An 18,121-nucleotide genomic window follows, 5' to 3' on the forward strand; every position below is an offset into this window, starting at 1 on the left:
ACCGGAAGCGGGGGAAGGCCCACCCGGAGTGGGAGGAGAAAGACTGGGTCCCTCGTCCTCCCGTCCCCCTCCCCCCGTCTCCCCTCCAGAGCCAGCCCCACCCTGGGGGCCAGAGCGACCCAAAGGAAGAGAGAGGGACAGAGAAGAAAGGGAAAGGGGACTGAAAGAAAAGGCAACTGGAAGGTCAAAGGTCAGAGGTTAAACAGGTTTATTGGGGCTCAAGCTGTTGCTCCCGCTTCCTTCCCCATCCCAGAGTGGGGAGGTGGGGTGGGATGGGCATTTAGCAGGTTTAAGTTAGGGGGTGGGAGGCCTCAGCGGCCCAGCTGGTTACTGCGTTTAGAGGGCGGTTTAGAAGTTGAGGGGTGGGTTAAGCGGGGGTTTATGCAGCATTTAGGGGGGTGGCCCGGCACACGCGCTCAACAGTGAGATTTCAGCTGCTTCTCCATGCCAGCTCAGCTCCCTTCACCTTCCGTGCTCAATGCCAGCTTTCCCTCGTCTCCCACGCCACACCCCACCCCTGACTCCATCACCTGCTTCCATCATGACCCCCCGCTGCCCTCTAAGCCCACCGCTGCCCTTGCTGCAGGCACTTCCTCCTCACCCCGGTCACCGCCCCCTATCTCCCCAGCACCACTACGGGTGACGTCACAGCGGGGTGCCTGCAAGTGGCAGGCGGGTCATCACCCAGCTGTCCCAGCCGCCCCTCTCTCCTTCTCTCCACTCTCTCCAGTGCATCCCAGCTCCTCTTCCACCCCTTCTCTGCTCCCTACAGGCACCCCCAGCCCCCTCTGCCAGGCAGCATCTTCCTCTCTTCCCCATCTCAGCTCCTTTCCAAGACCCTCAGAGTTCACTCTGCTCAGAATCCCCCACCTCTCTGCCCTGGGGACCCAGCCCAGCTCCAGACCCCCTCTCACTCACAGGCCTTTCTCCTTCAGACTCCTGCCCCCTTTCCTAACCCCCACTCCTCTGGATACCCGCCTGCTCCTCTCTCCACTCATCATTCTCCAGGCCCTGGGGGTGTGGGGGTGTGTGTGTGTATGCGTGTGTATGCACGTGCAGAAGGGTTTGTCAGTGTGCCTGGCAGTGCTGTGTGCTCCTCCCGGTGTCCGTGGACTGTGGGTGGTCCCAGTCTGCAGCAGTGGAAATGGAAATGCTTTCCTTTGGGAATCTGGCCACTCTTCCCACTGAAACCACTCATGCACTGTTCCATAACATGCACGTGGGGGTCAGGGGGCTTTCTCGCTCATCTCCCACTGCACAGCTGCGCTCGCCTGCCCAGCGAGACCTGGGCCTGGGCCTGCCTGTGGCCGCCTCCTGTGTACGAGGGCACCATGTGCTCATGTGTGCATGGATGGTGCCTCCCCAGGTGCCTACAAGGTAATGAGACCCTGCCTTCCTGACAGATTCAGGTCACTCGTGTTTAAGTCGAAACTAAATCCTTTATTTGTTTAGTCACTCAACAAACATTTCTTGAGTGCCTGCTCTGTTCCTGGTGCCAGGCACTGGAGAAGCAAAGATGAAGGCCTGGTCCTTGCCCATCAGAAATATAAAGATGAAGCCAAGCAGGGGAGACTAGCAAATGACCCACAGTGTTCTGTGTTCTGTTAGAGGCAGCACAGTGCATCCCACCCTGTGGCTGGAGGTGGGTGGGGCTAAAGAAGATGCTGGGGGAGGGGTGAAGGCCAGAGGGAGTCAGGCAGGAGAGGGAGGGAGAGAGGGGAGCACACTGCAGAGGCAGAGGAGCAGGGGGCGGGAGGCGCTCAGGGACCTACCCGCCCTGGGGTACTGGTGTGTGTCTGTGGGTGTCTGTGCGCGTGTGTGTATTGGTCCGTGTGTGGGTCCTGAGAGGAAGGGAAGAATGTGCACCCGCCTCACTGGGGCACGTGACAGTTCTAACAAAAGCTCTGTTGGCTGAGCACCTACCTCCTCGATGCCATGCCATTCTAGCACTTTCCTCAGGTTATCTCATGGAATTCTCCTGGTATTGCCATGAGGTGAGTATCATTCTCACCTTTTAGAGGTGGACAGTGAGATTCAGAGAGGCTAAATGACTTCTCCAAGGCCACACAGCTTGTCAGTAGGAGAGCCAGGATTAAAAGCCAGGCCTGCTGACTTGGAGTCCCTGAGCTGTGTGTTCCCCAAGAGTCTGCTAACACTGCTAACCTGGCGTGCCGGGGTTGCTCAGGACGACACTCGGCTTCCGTAGAGGATCTGCCCTCACAGCGCACACAGGCAGCCACCAGGCCCTCAGGTTACCCCACTTTGCAGGTGAAGGGGGCACTCGGCAGTCTCCCCATCCCCCAGCCAGGGGCTCCTGAGCAGAGGAGGGCAGCTGTGACTCCTCCAAACTGGCCTCTGGCTGCTGGCTCCAAGGGACCCTGGACTGGAGTTGCAGCTTACGTGCTGAGGCCTTCCTGCCCCCAGTCCAGCCCTGTCCAGAGCAGGCTGGTGTCTTCACTGCTACAAAGGGCACCCTGGTGTGTGTGTGGCTGAGAGAGGGAAGTCTGAGGCCCACAGGGCAGTCACACCCACACGGCCTGGCCTGTCAGTGTCTGTGCGTGTGGGATTTAGCACAGGAGCGTGTGTGTGCCTGCGTGACCCCACACTCGCCCGCGGCGTTGGTAGAGGCTGGCATCCCTCTGCGGGCCTTTTTGTTCTTGTGTCTGCCTGACCATGTGAACATTTTCAATCGTCCGTGTGTCTGGGGTTGGCCTGTGTATCCATCAGCCTCTGTATTTATGAGGGGGCCATGTGGTTCTCTGCATGTCAGGGGCTGCCTGAGAACGTCTGGGTACAAGCGCACTTGATTGTGAGTGCGAGCCTACACTGGCATCTTTATTCCAGCAGAAGTGGGCCCACGAGGGCTGACACACCCGCCCCTTTCACTGTCCTCCTGCCCACAGCCCTCTAGGTCAGTGTGGGGCAGCTTCTCTGCCTCCGCCTCGGCTGTCACTTCTGCCTAAGAGAGGACTGGGGCAGCAGATGCCTCTCTGCTTCTCAGTCAGCCCCCGCGTGTGTGACTCTGCAGCATCGCTCAGCCTCTATCTCTGCATCTCTGTGTTTCTGCGGTTCTCCCCTGCAGTGGCTCGATTTCCCCTCCCTCTGCATCTCCCGCACTGGGGCTCTCTTCCTCTCCCTCTCGAGGCTCTGGCCACCTCTTCTCTCGCTGGCTGGGTCTGCGTGACGGCAGCTCCATCTATCTCCCTGCATCACTCCGGGAGCTGCCTCCGTCTCTGCTTGTGTCTCAGTGACTATTTCCATATCTCCCCATCGCTCCTCCTCTGGTTTCCTCTCACTCTGAGGCTCTTTCTCTGCCTCGCTCCGTATCTTTCAGAGCCTCCTCATATCTTTTATGTCCTCATCCCTGTTCCTGCCCTGTGCTCCTCAGACCTTGGGTTGTCCTCGGCCACCACAGCTGTCATACTGCTGAACCGGGTCTGTTGGCATCCCCGTGCTCCCTCCCACCCAAGATTGTGAGCTCCCTACAAGCGGGGGCTGTGTCCTCCTCACCTCTGTGTCCCCAGGGCCTAGCACCAGACCTGACACCTAGAAGGTTGTCAGTGAAGGTTTGTTGAATGCACTTGATCCAGTTTTTCACTCCCGTTGTCACTCGTCTCTCTCTCCCTTTCACCATGTCTCTAACCCCCTGAGACACCGAGTTTCCTTTTCTCTGGGTCTCCGTGGTTACTACTCTTCTTTAAGCTGATCTCCTAATATGGATCTTTAACCTGCTCTTTGTAAAGACCTTGGTTCCGTCCGTGGGAACAGCCCTGCCTCCTTGCCGGAATGTATTTTGGGTAACTTCTGGATCTTCTCTCCTTGGTTTCTGCATCTGCCTCCCCATTTCCGCCTTTCCCTCAACTCTCAACTCATCCTTTCCTCAATCGCGTCAGACTCTCCCTACCCCTCCCCTTCCTCCTATTCTCATCTCCCCATCCCCAGACTGGGCCCTGGCCTGGCAGCCTTCCCCCCTCAGCTCTGCCAGCTCCCTCCTAGCTGACTTACTCCCACCACCACGGTTCTCCCCTCCACAACAAATCCCGACTTTTCTCTTTAGCCACGCCCCATCCTGGCCCCGCCCCCACAAGCCACGCCTTTCCAGCAGCCCCGCCCCGCCCACGGTCGGAAGCCTCCCGCTTAGCCCCGCCCCGGTGCAAGCAGCGCTCCTATCAGAGGCCGCCCTGCCCGCCGCGCCCCGCCCCTCCCGCCGCGCCTCCTCCGCGCGCCCGCGCAGCCTACCTGCCGGGTACCGCTCGTTGACCGGCCAGCTGTCCACCTGCAGGGTGGCGTTGCCGCCGCTTCGAGTGAAGCGCACCACGTGGTATTTGCCGTCGCTCACAATGGCGTTGGGCTCATCGATGGTAATGTCGTCCGTGCCCACGTTAAAGATCACCCCTACGGTGCCCTGGTCCTGGGGACAGAGAGGTAGAGGTCAGCGACCAGGAAGGAGCAAAGGTTTACTCCTAGAGTAGCTGTGACCACCACCGGCCCAGCTCCACAGCACTTCACAGCCTTGCAACACACCTCTCCCAGTCATGTCTTTACTGGACACTCTCACCGGCCCAAGGCGGTGGCCTGGCAAGGGAGTAACCCGAGGCTCAGAGAAGTTGGGGAAGCCACGTGGGGTGCAGCGCCTGGGCTGGGAGCGCTTCCACGAACCCCACATGCCTCTTACCTTTTGGTTCAATCAGAATATTCACACGTTTACAGGGCATGTACTCAGTGCAAGGGCCACTGAGCCCAGGCCCCAGACGGGGATGAGCAGGACCAAGCAGGAAACCAGCCGGGAGCACAGAGGGCAGAGGCTTCCCTAAGGGATGACCCACAGGGAAATCCATGGAAGCGGGCCCCAGGCCTAAGGAGGGTCTGGCCTCTCCCTCCCCACCCCACCTCCCCAGCCTCAAGCCTCTCCTCCCCTACATGCCCAGCACTGAGCAGGTCCCAGGGGCTCCTACACCAGGCCATCTGCATGCCTCTCCTGGCACCTCATCCAGGCCCCATGGAGTTATGGGGGTGGCGGTGCACGTGTTTGGGGGTGACAGGTATGGATAGAGATCGAGGACAAACTATGTTAGATCTACTAAGGAAAGGTGAGCACGTGGGTATAGGGGGAGGGATGGGGCTGGGAGCTAGGGAGGGACAGGAAGAGGAAAGACAGGACTGAGGCCTGGAAAGGGGAGCAAAGAGTCAGTCTGAGCAAGCCTCTGGACCAGGCTCCGGAGAGGACCTGCCTGGGGAACCTGCAGAGGCCACCCAGGATCCAGCCCAGGAAGAGTCCCGTCACTGATGGCCAGAGTGAGGAGGGTCACACTGAACCCCTAAAATGTGCCAGGCCCTGTGTGGGTACCCTACACGTGTGCTCTCCTCATCCCCATAGCAACCCTCTGAGGAAGCTTATGGCATCCCCATCATGCTGAGGTGGAAGCAAGGCTCAGGGAGGTTAAATAACATCCTAAAGTCTCACAGCTCCTAAGGAAAGAACCCCAGATTTGAACCCCAGCTGGCTTGCCTCCAAAGCCAGTACTCTCTCCCCCTTGCCCACTAGTCTGGAGAGACCCTGACTCAAATTGCTGGAGGTGGGGGGAGCATCTGAGAGGCTGCTGAGGCCAACCTACCTTGGAGACCAAAGCGGTCTAAAGAAGCCAGCAGAAGGCGCACTCGGCCCTAGGCCGGGGCCCCTATCTCGTCCCTCTGCACTTCCCAGCAGCCTGAACTCAGCCTCTTGAGTCCCCATACCCCTGCCCCCACACAGGACAGACACCCGCACAGGTCACTCGGGCCCCCTGGATCACACACAGTCACAGAGACCCAGATCGTCACAGAACACACTACACTCCTGGGGTCTTCCTGAAAGTCTGCCCCAGTCCGGCCTGGGCATGAGGAACCATTCAGCTGCCACCTCCTGCATCGATGGAGCCAAGTGGCTTGGTGGCACTGGGGGTGGAGATGGGGTGGCTCACAGATGGGGCAGAGATTGGGGTTTTGCAGAGAGAGCTGGGGGGCAGGGTGTGCAGCTGTGGCTCACGTGGAGACCCACGCCCAGTCCCTTCCCCACCTGTGGGTGGGCTCAGTTCTCCCCCTCCTAGAACTTGGGAAAGCCACACACACACACACACACATACACACACACAGAACCATACACACATGCAGCATCTCTCCTCAGGTGCAGTAAAGCAGGGAAACTGAGGCTAGGCTTGCCTAACAAAGAGTACTAGCAAGCCCCACCCATCCACCACCCACAGACTGACAACGTCCCAGGGAGACGGGGTGATCATCTGCTCCCCACGCGCGTGAGAGGAACAGCCGACGCTCCTCAGTACTATTGTTAGCAATAACATCACCCAGAATAGTGTCAGCCACTTGGACGCCTCTGAGGGTTTCTCCCCAGGAGGCTCAGCCGGGCAGTGACAGTGGTCAAGAAGCAGATGCACCTGGTTGCCAGGTGGCAGAGGGCCGGCCAGAGGAGCTGGAAGGCAGGACACCTGGGTTTCCTAGGAGGCAGCTGAGCTCAGAGCCGTGCACTCCGGGGGAGAGGCAGCTCCCCAGAGCTGCTCCCGACGTGAAGTCAGTTGTCACTTCTGTTAAAGTCATTAATTCCTAATTCCCCAATTACCTCATTAGGCGGCGGTGGGGAGCACGCAGGCCGCTCCTACAGCAAATAATTATGGGAGTCAAAATTAATTTGGCAAAGTGGAGCGACGCTTTATTAGAAACGTCAAATTGCTCTTCTCTTATTTTGCCGCCGCCTCCCCACTCTCTGAAAGCCGCTAATGACGCTGTGGGGGGAACTCATGTGTCACCAGGGGAGGAGAGGGCTTGGGGGCTGCCCCAAGAGGCTTCAGCCCATCCATGCCCAGCTCTCCCCTCAGAGCTGGCATCTCTCGTGGCTCCCACCCTTCCTCCAGGGCCCCCCACCCTCGCCAGGACCCCATCTCAGGGCCAGCCCTGCCCCCCACCCTCTGCAGCACCGGGCACCAGGCGTCATTCCTCCATGACCCTGCAACAGGTGAGGCCTGTGGGCAGCTGCTGGGAGGGGAAAGGAGCAGTATCCTTCTCCCTGCACCCTGATCCCCCTACCCTTTCTCCTCAGCACTGGGGAGACCCTGAACCCTAAACCTACAGGCACAGAGACACAGATGTCAAAGATGCAGACACAGAACACACGCAGATCGATTCGTCCAGATCAGGATGTCAGCTGACCCTGAGTGCTTCCTACAGGCTGGGCAATGTCCTGAGTGCTCCACATACAGCTCTCGTGAACACCTCACAGCGTCCCTCTGTCCTCTTATCATGCCACTACACAGATGAGGAAACTGAGGCACAAGGACACAGCAAGGAAGTGGCAGAGTTGGGACTCAAACCCAGGTCATCCTCTCCAAAGCCACCCATAGTCTCTCCTGACTGTGGGGAGATGGCAGAGAGGCCCCCACTCCCAGAGGAGGACACGGAAACACAGTCACACATGCCTCCCGGGTCCAGAGACTGAAACAACAGCAAACACCACTTCACCAGGAAAGACAAATATAAAGCGACACACCTGATCAGAGGCCACCAGACTGTCCCCCACAGGCACACTGTCACTCCTGACACAGTCAACGTGCACCCAGCCCCACACTGTCACACACAAGCCACGTGTGCCGTCCACGGCCACATCGTCTCTCACTTACAGGCAGAGACGCTATCTGTCTTGCGCACACGGGCCTAGAGCTCCCAGGCTCCTCTTTGCTCCACACCCCTTTCCCGCACGCTTCCCGACCTGGCCTCCTCCGCCCAGCACCCCTCAGCTGCCACCTCCACTCCAGCTCCACGCTGCCCACAGGACATCTCTCCTCACACCTCCTTCCTTCACTCCCTGTGTTGGGGGAGGCGTGTGCAGCCATGGGACCCTGAAAAGCTGTTGTGCAAGGAGGGGCCAGTAGCCACGGTCCCAGTCAGATGGGGCGGGGCCAGGGCTCAAATGAACAAGCCTTCTCCCCTGGCTTCCTTGCTCCCCTCAAAGCCCAGGGCACCCCACCCAGACCTTTCCAGCACACAGAGCCTGGCCAGCCTGCTCAACCCTCCCAGCTCGGGATCCCAGCCAGGGTCAGCACTCGGGATGTGGGGGCGGGGGGGGGGGAGGCAGCTGTAAGGGGCTGTACAGGTGGAAATGGAGATTGAGGTCAGAGACCCAGGGGTTAAGGCAGTAGGGAGGGGACCAGGGAGAGGCTAAGAGAAGCAATGAAACGGAGCAAGGCCAGAGGCCATGGGGAAGGGTGTAGGACAGGACCAGAGGTGGGGAAAGGGTCAGAGAAGAAAAGGGGCCGCCTGAAGATAGAGTTAGGATGAAAGCAGTGAGGAGGGAGCTGTGGGTGTGTGGGGAGGCCCAGAGGCAGGCCCTGGGAGGAGCAGGGGTCGAGGAGGGGAGCCAGCACCAGGAGGAGCTGGGCAGAGAAAAGCAGAGCTGGGTGGGACCAAGGTCAGGGTAGGGATGTGGAGCTGGGCCAAGAGGTCAGAGAGGAGTGAGCACGGCCAGAGATGGCAGGCAGGGTAAGGGGGCTGCTGGGAAAGCAAAGGTCATGGGAACAGAGGTCAAGGGCAGGACAGAGGCAGGGGCAGGATTTGAAGGCAAGATGAAGAAGCAAGGGTAGGCTGCTCTAGGGCAGGCAGGTCTGAAGGAGGGGGGCAGGAATAGGCAGGCGCAGGACACAGTGGGCTGCCCCGGGTGGTCTAGGAGCAAGCAGGCAGCAGCCCAGGGCAGGCACAACGTGGGACATTTCTGAAGGCTGCAGGAGAATGGCCTGGGGGGCTCCAGGAGGTCCCTGACGGCATTCGGGAAGATCTGAAGACACAGATGGTCTCAGGGATGGGGGAGCTGGGGAGCTTCAGATCAGCTGGGGTGACTCTGGTTGTCTCCTGAATAACGGGAGGGGAATGGCTCTCGGCAGCAGAACCACCTAGCAGGGAACTCCAGGAATCAGGGAACGGAGGTCCTGAGGGCTCCCCACAGGAGGGAAGGATTCGAGGGGCTGGCCCATGGCAATGAGGGACTGAGCAGATTTGGGTAGGAAGGTTGGGAGGTCGGGAGCTGGGCCTTGGGTCCTTACAATGTGCAGCTGCAGGTAGTCGCCGAGGCCGGAGGCGCTGTCCACGCGTACCAGCACAGCGCTCCGCTGGTGCGTGCTGAAGCCCACGGCCAGGCGGTCCATTCTCGTGCTGGGCCGGTCATTGGGGGGCCACGTGTAGGTGATGAGCGCTCCCCCCTTCCCAAAGATGTATGTGGTCCCGGCTGCAGAGAGAAGGAAAGGGAGAGACGGAGATATGACATCGGGAGGGCAAGATCAGCAGGTCCTCGGGGCTGTGACGGGAGCCCCCAGACACCAGATTTAGGGTGCAGGGCTTCGGCTGTGATACCCACAGCAGCCACCAGGCCCTGCTGCCCTCGGGAACAGTTGGCAGGCGGGTGCGTGAGTAAGAACGGGTACACGCGCACAGACAGATGTAGCTGCCTCATCAAGAATTCTAGCTTTAATTACAGCAAAACAGAGAGGTAATCGAGAGAGTGACACAGAGAGAGAGCCCAGAGAGGCTGCAAGGGGACCGGAAAGACCGCCTGGGGGGCAGGCAGGACCCAGGGGGCCTGGGCTAGACCAGCTGGACTTCTCCCAGGGCTGGCAGAGGTGACAGATTCAGGGTGTACACTTCTGTGGGGCTAGAGCTGAGCAGGCACCGAGGCAAAAGGAGCCCCAGGCGATGGCGAGAGGATGAGGCGGGCATTCAGCTCTGACTCATAGCCTGCAGGCTGGCGCCCCTCCAACACCTGTCCCCACTCCCTCCCAAGCCCCTAGAAACCCAGAAACCAGTTTGCCCAGGACTCCCAGCTTCGGCTCCCAACTAGGGGGCTGCCTAGATTCCAAAACAGGGGGGTCCTGGAGCCCTGCCCAGAAAAGAAGAGACAGACATGGGGAGGGGCATAGAGATTCACAGCCAGAGGAGGAAGGAGGCAGAGAGACAGATGGACAGAGAGGGACAGAGAGGGGTGTAGGTGAGAGAAAGTGGGAGAGTGGGAGCCAGAGATGAAGGCTCACTCTCCTGCCCTCCCCCACCCCACCCCCTCTCCCCCCTCTGTCTCCTCTTTGCCATCCGGCTGCCGGGGGCGGTGTGAGGTCCCTAACGATCTCAGCCCCAAAATAAACCCCATTAGTCTCCACGTTCCCTCCTGCGGCTGACTGGGCTGCCTGGGGGTGGGGGGCAGGCTGGCTAGGGTGGGGGTGGGGGGCTGGTCACCCAGTTTCCAGGAAGGGAGCCTTGTCTGGGAGGCCTAGAGGACTAGGACTCTGGGCCCTTCAGAGAAGGGGAGAGAACAATCTTGCATTCTTTAGAATCCAAACAGAGCAGATGAGATTCATAAAATGCTTAATTAAATAATTAGCCACTAACGACTCCTCTCAAAGCACTTCTTGGGGGAGAGGGGTTCAGGGGAGACTCATCCAGAGAGAAGGAGAGAGGCACATGGGGCCTGAGGGCAAAGCCTGGAGTAGGCTGAGAGGAAAGTGGGGCCTTGGGGGTGGGAGAGCCCTGGGCGGGGATGGAAGGCCTGGGGGGTTATGGAGCCCAGGAGGCAGGACCTCCCTGCTCAGGAGAGCCTGAGGCCCTTCCAAGGAGCAGACCCGCTCTACCAGATGGCGGCCCCCCTGGTAACACTAAGGCCGGGCCCTGGTGCACCTTGGGGTCCCTCACCTCAGGGACTCAGGAGCCCCACTGTAGTTCAGGGGTAAGGGGGCTCTTTCCCAGGAAGCTCCTAGGCCCCCAAAGGAGAGAGGACTCCTGAGTCCTTGGAGGGAGGCACCATCTGCAGGCCCAGGAGGAGCTGAGGGGAGAAGTGGAGGCTGCTGCCTGGGTCCCAGAGGGGCAGTGAGGTCAGCACGGGGTTGGGGGAGGGGCCACAGGAGCTGTTCCCCAGGGCACTTGTCATCACTGCCCTCCATCTCCCCAGGCAGGGCCAGAGAGGGGAGATGATCCCCCCTAGGCAGGCCAGGGGGCAAGAACCACCTGGAAGTCACCACAGCATGCTGCTGAGAAAGCACCCCCAGCAGATAGAGAGAGCCTGGCTCAGCCCCTTCCAAACCCAGGTGTCCTCTCTCCCTGGGGGCCCTGGAGGCCTGGCGGTGAGGGTTAAAGCCTCAGGATGGGGCCCCAAGCCCGGGATGGAAAGTTGGCTGGGGGCGGGGCACACGGGAGCCGCACCCCCACCCCAGGCCGTTCTCGGCCTGGAAAGGGCAGGACCCGAAGGCAGGCAGGGCAGGCCTCAGCAGTAACCTCTCTCCACTCCCAGCACTGCAGCACTCAGGAAAACCGGCTGTTTCCATGGCAACCGTAATACCCGGGGTCCTCCCTTCCCCCTCCACTCACTCACAAGCTGCACGTCCAAATTTGGGGGGTGGGGGGGCCAGGGGAGCTGAGATGCTGACCCTCCTCCACACACCACCCCCTCCCGGCCTCCCTGCCCAGAAGCTGCTCCGTCTTCACCCCCTGGGCTCCAGGCCTCCCAATCAGACGGAGGAAGGGCTTACACGGTTCCTTGGTCCCCCAGACCAGGCAAGGAAACCCCATCTACCCCATCTGCCCGGCGCCTCCTCCCAAATCTCCCAGGTCTAGGGGAAAAGAGGCCCGTTTGCCTCAAGTGCCCCACCCCAGGAACCCAGACAGCACATCACCCTGGAGAGAGCCCTGCCCCAGCGCAGAGAGGGCCTGAGGCACATGCCCACTGGGCAGTGAGGCTGTAGGGATCCGAGGCGGCGCCGGCCCCCCCAAGCCCCAAGCCCCAGGCCGGATGGCAGACACTCCCCAGTGACGCACCCACAGACCCCACACCCACACACAGGCGGCGACGCACCCAGCTGCACACAAAGACCCAGTGTGGAGCGGCAGACCCCCGACGGGAGCGGCGGGGCGGCCGGGAAACATGGCGGTAAGCGCACAAAGGCAGGCCGGGCAGGCGGCGCGAGGGCAGGGCTGGCACCGCGCAGGACGGGCCGGGCGCACACGTCCCCGCCCCCGGGCCGGCCGCGCGCAGGCCGCCCACCGCCCGCCAGGCTCCCGCGTCCCCAGCCCAGGCGCTGCTCGCCGGCCTCCCCCGGGATTGACTGCCAGCTGTTCTCACACTGCAGCCAGTTTATTACGCTGGGCGGGCCTGTTAAAGCCCGAGGGCGTTTATCACCCTGCGGGGGCATCGGGGTGGAGAGACACTTCTTGGGTAGAAGAGGTAAAGGATGAATGGTTTATTGGACTGGGGCGGCAGTAATTACCCTGGGGAGACAGTTCTCTCCCCAGCACCGCGCTCCGGCCGGAGGGCGCAGGGGGCTCGCGGTGGGGAGGACGCGGGCGGGGGCGGGGCTCCGCCGGGTCCCTCCCTGGCCGCCGCGCGCTCCGGAGGCGCCTCCCGCCTCTCACCCCACAGGCTGTCCTCTGCCCTGGCCACTGGAATCCCCGGGGGGAGGGACGGAGCCATGGAGCTCAGGACATATCTAGAACCTCTGAAAGGTTCCAGGAAGGCTGTGGGGAAGAGAGGAGCTAAAGCCAAGGCCCAGGATGATGCCCTAGAGGGGTCCCGACCCATCGTTTTTGACCTCCCCAGCAAACGGGAGTGAGCTCCATTGTGCACATTTCAGAGGGGCACACACCCCTGAAGTCCCAGGGAGAGAGCCTCTGGCCGGACACAACATGCCCAGGGCACAGGGGCCCGCCCCCCAGAGGCCCTGGTTGGCACCTTCTGCCTACACCCAACGTGGTCCCCTCAATGCCTCCTAGACCCAGAAGTTCACTGATCCAGTAAAAGGCTAAATGATCAAGAACCTTCCATACAGTTCCCACACACCTGCATTCTACAAAAAAACCAACCATGAATAATGGTTAGCTAACCAAGACCCAACAACATAACGGTCCCTGTAAAAACCCCCATGCAGTGACGCCCACCCGTGTGGTTAAAGCTCTGTGTGCAGACCCTCCATGTGCCTGTCTCCCTGCGGCATCAGCAGCCATGACAAAACCCTTCTGACAGATCCACAGTCTCGAGAGGAGGAATGTCCTGCAAGAGCCAGAGAAGCTTCCCAGGTGCCCACGGCCCACACCAGCTCTTCGTATGTGGACCCTCACAACCCAGGAGCATCTCCACAGATCCAGATCCCTGGGCTCAGCTCTCTCTCTCGACTGAGAATCTCAGGACAACATCCCCTCAATTCAGAAGCCCATTCTTGGCCACGAACCATGCAGTCAGAAATCCAAGTTAACACACCCATATCCAGAATCGAAATAAATGCCAGCCCCCTTTATAAGCTGGAGAGATGAGTCTAGCATCCTTGGAAGCTGTCAACTCAGAACTGAGCTGGGATTGACCCCTCCGCTCCTGGCTACAGAGGGTACCAGAAATAAAGGTCGGGGGCTGAACCCAGAATCGGGGTCAAGGACCAGGAGAGTGTCACCTCCTCAGGCCATTTTTAGGACTCAGGTGTCCTGGTCCTCCCATGGCCAGACCCACATCAGGTGCAGGAGTGTCAATGGGTGTCTGCCAGGTCGGTAGGATATTATGTAACAGGAGGGGTTGGGGGGTGGGAGGGTAAGTGGAGGAAAGAGTGAAGAGAAGGAGGGAAGGAAGGCCGGGAGAGATGCAGGGAGAACCCGAGAGAAGGGAAGTGGAGAAGCAGGTGCAGAAAGAGAGGCTCCCTCAACCTGGGGGATGCCAGGGAGATGTTGGGGCAGAGAGGAGAGGTCTCCCTTGGCCTAGAAAGGTCTCCCAAGCTGGCCTCTTTCTCTAGCCAAGCATGGGGTCCCAAGAGAAGCCTGTCTTTTCACCTCCCCTTGTGGCTAAGGTGAGCAGAGCTGGGGCCCGGCTATGCCAGGTGGCCTCCTGCTTACTCTTCTCTCTGTCTTTGACCCTCTTCCTTCCTCTCACCTGCCTGCTCCCCCACTCAGTCTCCCACCACCTTCCATCACTGTCCTGCAGTGCCCTCCAGCTCCTCCTCTGCTTCCATGTGGCACTGGGCGGCCACGGGCCCTCTTGGGGCTGTTTTTCTCCTCTGCACAGGAAAGGGGTGGCCATCTCCGAGGCAGTCCCAAGGCCAACATTCCATAGGTTCCCACCCACCCCATGCTCTTTCCTCCATTTTCTCTCCCTCTCACCCAGCTCTTTGCATCCCGACTCCAGCTGCTTTACTGAGCCTTCCTCTGGCACGCCAGCTCCCAGGCCCCTCCTTCCAATCTGCTCATCTCCCCCGGACCAGCTCCTCTGCCCTTTCCCTTCCTCTTTCACCTCCTTTCCCGTTCACCCCACAATACTCTCCCCCAATGTCCCTGGCTCCCCTTTCCCATCTTGCCCCTTCACGCCTCTCCTCATTGCCCAGAAAGGCCATGTCCTATCTAGGCCCCTTTGGGAGCAACACTGGGCCTCAAGGGAGCTGGGGGGGGGGGGTGTGGACAACGAAGAGGAGGGAGGAAAGCAAAGAGGACCAGAGAGCTCGTGGGGAGGAGAAAAAGGGAGTCAGGATCAGGAGCAAGGTGTGGGGCGGGAAGTGGAAGAAGAGCGAGAGCCTGGAGAGCAGTGCATGGAGGAGCCCAGCTGGGACAGCCTAGATGACAGTGCTGGGAGAGACAAGAAAGCAACGAAGAGGAGCGTTGGAAGGGCCGCTCCTGGGAAGCGGATGAAGAGAGAGTAAAGGCATGAAAAATGAGAGGAAAATGAAGTAGGAGAAAGAGAAGAAGAATAGAAAAGGGAGTGAAGGTTGGAAGTGATGGGGGGAACAAAGATTGGGAAGTAAGGATGGACAGAGATAGAACAATAATGAGGAGGCAGAGAAGTGCAGAAATGGGAGGTCACGAGGGGCATAGATGGGAAGTGATGAAGATACAGGCATGGAAGATGAGAGAGGAAAAAAATTGAGTGAAGATATGAGAAGTGATGGAAGCACAGAAATTGGAGGCAACAAGGGTACAGAGTGAGAACTGGTGAGGGCACAGTGATGAGAGATGATGGGAGTCAAGATGAGAGGTGATGGGAGCTTGGAGATGTCAAAGTACCAAAATGGGAGGTGATGGGGGCACAGAGATGGGAAGTGATGGGAAGACAGATATGGAGATACAGAAATGGGAGGTGATGAAGGGCTGAGATGAGGGCCAAAGGTGAAAAGTGATGAGGTACAGAGATGGGTGGTGATTAGGTGCAGAGATGGGAGGTGATGTGTGGTACAATATGGGAGGTGAGAGAGGTACAGAAATGGGAGGTGAGAGAGGTACAGAGATGGAGGTAATGGGGGACAACCCCTATGGAAAGTGATGGCAAGGTACAGAGATGGGAGGTGATGTGGAGTACAGAGAAGGGAAGTAATGAGTGGACTAAAACAGCAGGTGATGGGGTCTCTGGGATGGGAGGAGACAGGAGCTCTGAGATGGAATGTGAAGGAAGGACTCAGATGGGAAGTGATGGGGTTTTACATGGAAATGAAATAAAGGGTGAAGAGAGATGGACGTGGAGGTAATGGAAGTACAATGATTGGAAGTTACGGGTGCAGTGATGGGAAGTGATGGGGGCACAGAGAATATGGAGGACAGAGATGGAAGGTGGCAGGTACAGAGATGGGAAGAATGGCAGACAGCATCATAGGCGTCTAAGATATGAAGTGATGAGCGGACTGAGATGGGGGTGATGAAGGGCAGAAGTGAGAAGTGATCGAGGTCAGAAATGGAAGCTGATGGGGTCTGAGAGGGAACGTGAAGTGGGTTTTGAGATGGAAGGTTATGTGGTGCTGAGATAAGAGGTGATAGTAAGTGGAAAGTGATAGAGGACTGAGACCGGAGGTGAGGGGGAAACTGGGATGGGAGGTGAAGGGGAGACTGGGCTGGGGGAACATAAATTCCAAGCAATAGGGCTACAGCGGTGAGAGATGCTGGGGATCAGAGATGCAGAGGTGTGGAAGGGAGAAACCGGAGATGAAGGGAAGGAGGCTGGGAGGATGATGGGACAGTGGAGTGAGTTCGGGAGAGATTGTTCGGGAGGTGGTGGAAGGACAGTAAGGGGAAAAGAAGGAAGGTTGCTGGAGGGACAGAGGTGAAATAGAGACAGATATGAGGAGGTGAAAGAGGAAGAGATGGGACATGTCAGAGGCAGAGATGATAGATGGGACAGACATGGGAGGGTACTTATTGGAGGACAAAGATAAGAAGATGACAGGGTACAGAAATGCTAGACCAGCAATGTGAAGGTGATGGGGAGGCAGAGGTGGAGGCAAGCCAGATGGAGAAATGATAAGGGCAGAGACGGAGGAGGTGATGAGGAAGAGAAACCCAGAAGGGAGAGCTGGATGGAGAGGATAAAAGGGCAGAGATAGGGCAGTGAGGGGGCAACCGAACCAGGAAGGTGATAAACCAGAGGTAGGGACAAGGAGGTGAAGACGAGGTAAGGAATGAAACTGATGAAGACAGAAACGAGGTGATAAAGGGACGCGGGGGGGTGATGGAGAGGCGAGGGTGGGGCTGAGAGGATGGGAGCCGAAGATGGTAGGTGAGGGGAGCGGGGCCCGCAAAGCAGAGGGGCCGGGCCTCGCGCGCACAGGCTGGGGTGCGGCCCGCCGGGCCAGGGCCGCGCACACGGAGGCCCGGGGGGGCCAGCCGGCCGGCCGGTATCAGCAGCGCCACTTACCGTGCCCGCCGCGGGTGAGGAAGGGCATGCGGTTGATGGCGATGGGCACGGTGCCGTGCTTGCTGTGGAAGTGGTGGACGTGGTGGGTGGTGCTGAGGCTGGAGGACACCCGGGCCCCCTCGGCCGCCCCCAGCAGCAGCAGCAGCAGCAGCAGTAGCGGCAACAGAGGTGGCGGCGGCGGCGGCGGCGGCGGCAGGGGCCCGGCCAGGGCGGGGGGGCGGCGCGGGCACCCCCCCGGCCCGCTCCCCCCGGGGGGCATTTCGGCCCGGGGAGGCCGCCTCACAGCCCCATGGCCGGGGGCGGGGACGCGGGGCTGCGTAGCCCCGCGAAGCCCCCCTCCGGCTCCGAGCCCCGGGAGGGGGGTAGGGGTGAAGAGAAGGAAAACCAGAGCCCAAGCCTCGGTCCGGAGCCAACGAAATCAACTGGATCCCGCCGGGGAATCCGGGGTCCGCGGAGCGGCAACGCCAAGGTCCAGGACGCCTGGGTCCATCGCGAGGAGCTAAGGGTCTCCCCGCATCCCAGCGGGGTCGGAGCGGCGCAGAGGGCCGTCAGAAGGCCGGGGGAGCGCCCGGGGGAGGTGGCATGGTGCCGGGTGGAGAGGTAGGGGAGGCGCGAGGACCAAGCAGGGAGGGGAGAGCGGGGGAAATCCTGCGGAAAAACCGAGCCGGGGAGGGGGACTGGAGGAGAGAAGCGGGAGACGGACGGAGACCAGAGCCGGCCGCGCCGCTGCTGCCGCTGCCGCCCAACCGAGGCCCGGGGGAAGGAGGGAGCGGCCGGGGTGGGGGGGCGGGGGGGGGGCGGGAGAAGGGGGAAGGGAAGCAAATCCGGGTGAGGGGGGAATGAAGGGAAGAGAGGAGGGGAGAGGAGAGGAGGGGAGCGGGGCTGAGCAGAGGAAAGGCGCGAGCCCGCGAGATTCCAGCGGAGAGATGGAGGCAGCGGAGTGTTGCTGCAGAGGCTGAGGGCTGGAAGGGAGAGCAAGGGAGGGAGAAAGGGAGGGAGGGAAGGAGGGAAGTGGAGAGGGGAGAGGAGGGGGAGCGCGGGAGGAGGAGGGGGCAGGGCGGAGGGACCAGAGCGGCTCCCGATCTGCGGGCGGCGCTGGGCAGCTCCGCCGCGCGGCACCTGGCTAGCCGGCTCGGCGCTCGCCTCTCCTCTGAGCGCGCCCCGCCCCTCCCGCGCGCCCGGGCGCGCGCTCCCCTCCCGCCCCCTCTGGAGAAGGGGCCTTGCTGAATAATTGAACAGGACTGAGGCTAGCAAGAGAGGCCTTTCTCTTCCTCTTCCTCCCCTCCCCCCGCACCTGGACGAACCCCAATAGTGCTCGCTGGTCCAGCGCACAGAGACGTGGCCACGGCCACCTCCGCACGCACCCCTCGGAACACACGTGCACGCTAAGATGTGGACAGGCTTGGGTCTGAAGACACCCACGTGCCCATACAGGCACCAGTGTGCGTGCACGCA

General features: G+C 60.3%; 1 protein-coding gene and 1 long non-coding RNA gene across 45 annotated transcripts in view; one reads left to right on the forward strand and one right to left on the reverse strand.

The window, feature by feature from the left end:
• The window catches only part of NRXN2 (neurexin 2), a 107,873-nt gene that overhangs the window by 19,688 nt on the left and 70,064 nt on the right, over positions 1 to 18,121 (reverse strand). For 39 of the 44 annotated variants that reach the window (XM_070228845.1, XM_023654345.2, XM_070228857.1 and 36 more), the window contains 2 exons: positions 9,084 to 9,265; positions 4,240 to 4,411 (listed from right to left, as the gene is read on the reverse strand). In XM_070228845.1, the coding sequence (XP_070084946.1) occupies positions 4,240 to 4,411; positions 9,084 to 9,265 (354 nt within the window). Of the gene's footprint in view, positions 1 to 4,239; positions 4,412 to 9,083; positions 9,266 to 11,693; positions 11,817 to 16,666; positions 16,926 to 18,121 lie in introns of those variants that run through there. The other 5 variants (XM_023654349.2, XM_023654347.2, XM_023654348.2 and 2 more) reach the window with 2 other exon arrangements.
• LOC138916432 (uncharacterized) lies at positions 12,018 to 13,316 on the forward strand. Its single transcript, XR_011423700.1, has 2 exons — positions 12,018 to 12,241; positions 13,037 to 13,316. It is a non-coding gene; the product is annotated as an uncharacterized lncRNA (long non-coding RNA).

The sequence above is a fragment of the Equus caballus genome, chromosome 12 (genome assembly GCF_041296265.1).
Source record: "Equus caballus isolate H_3958 breed thoroughbred chromosome 12, TB-T2T, whole genome shotgun sequence".
Classification (NCBI taxonomy): domain Eukaryota; kingdom Metazoa; phylum Chordata; class Mammalia; order Perissodactyla; family Equidae; genus Equus; species Equus caballus.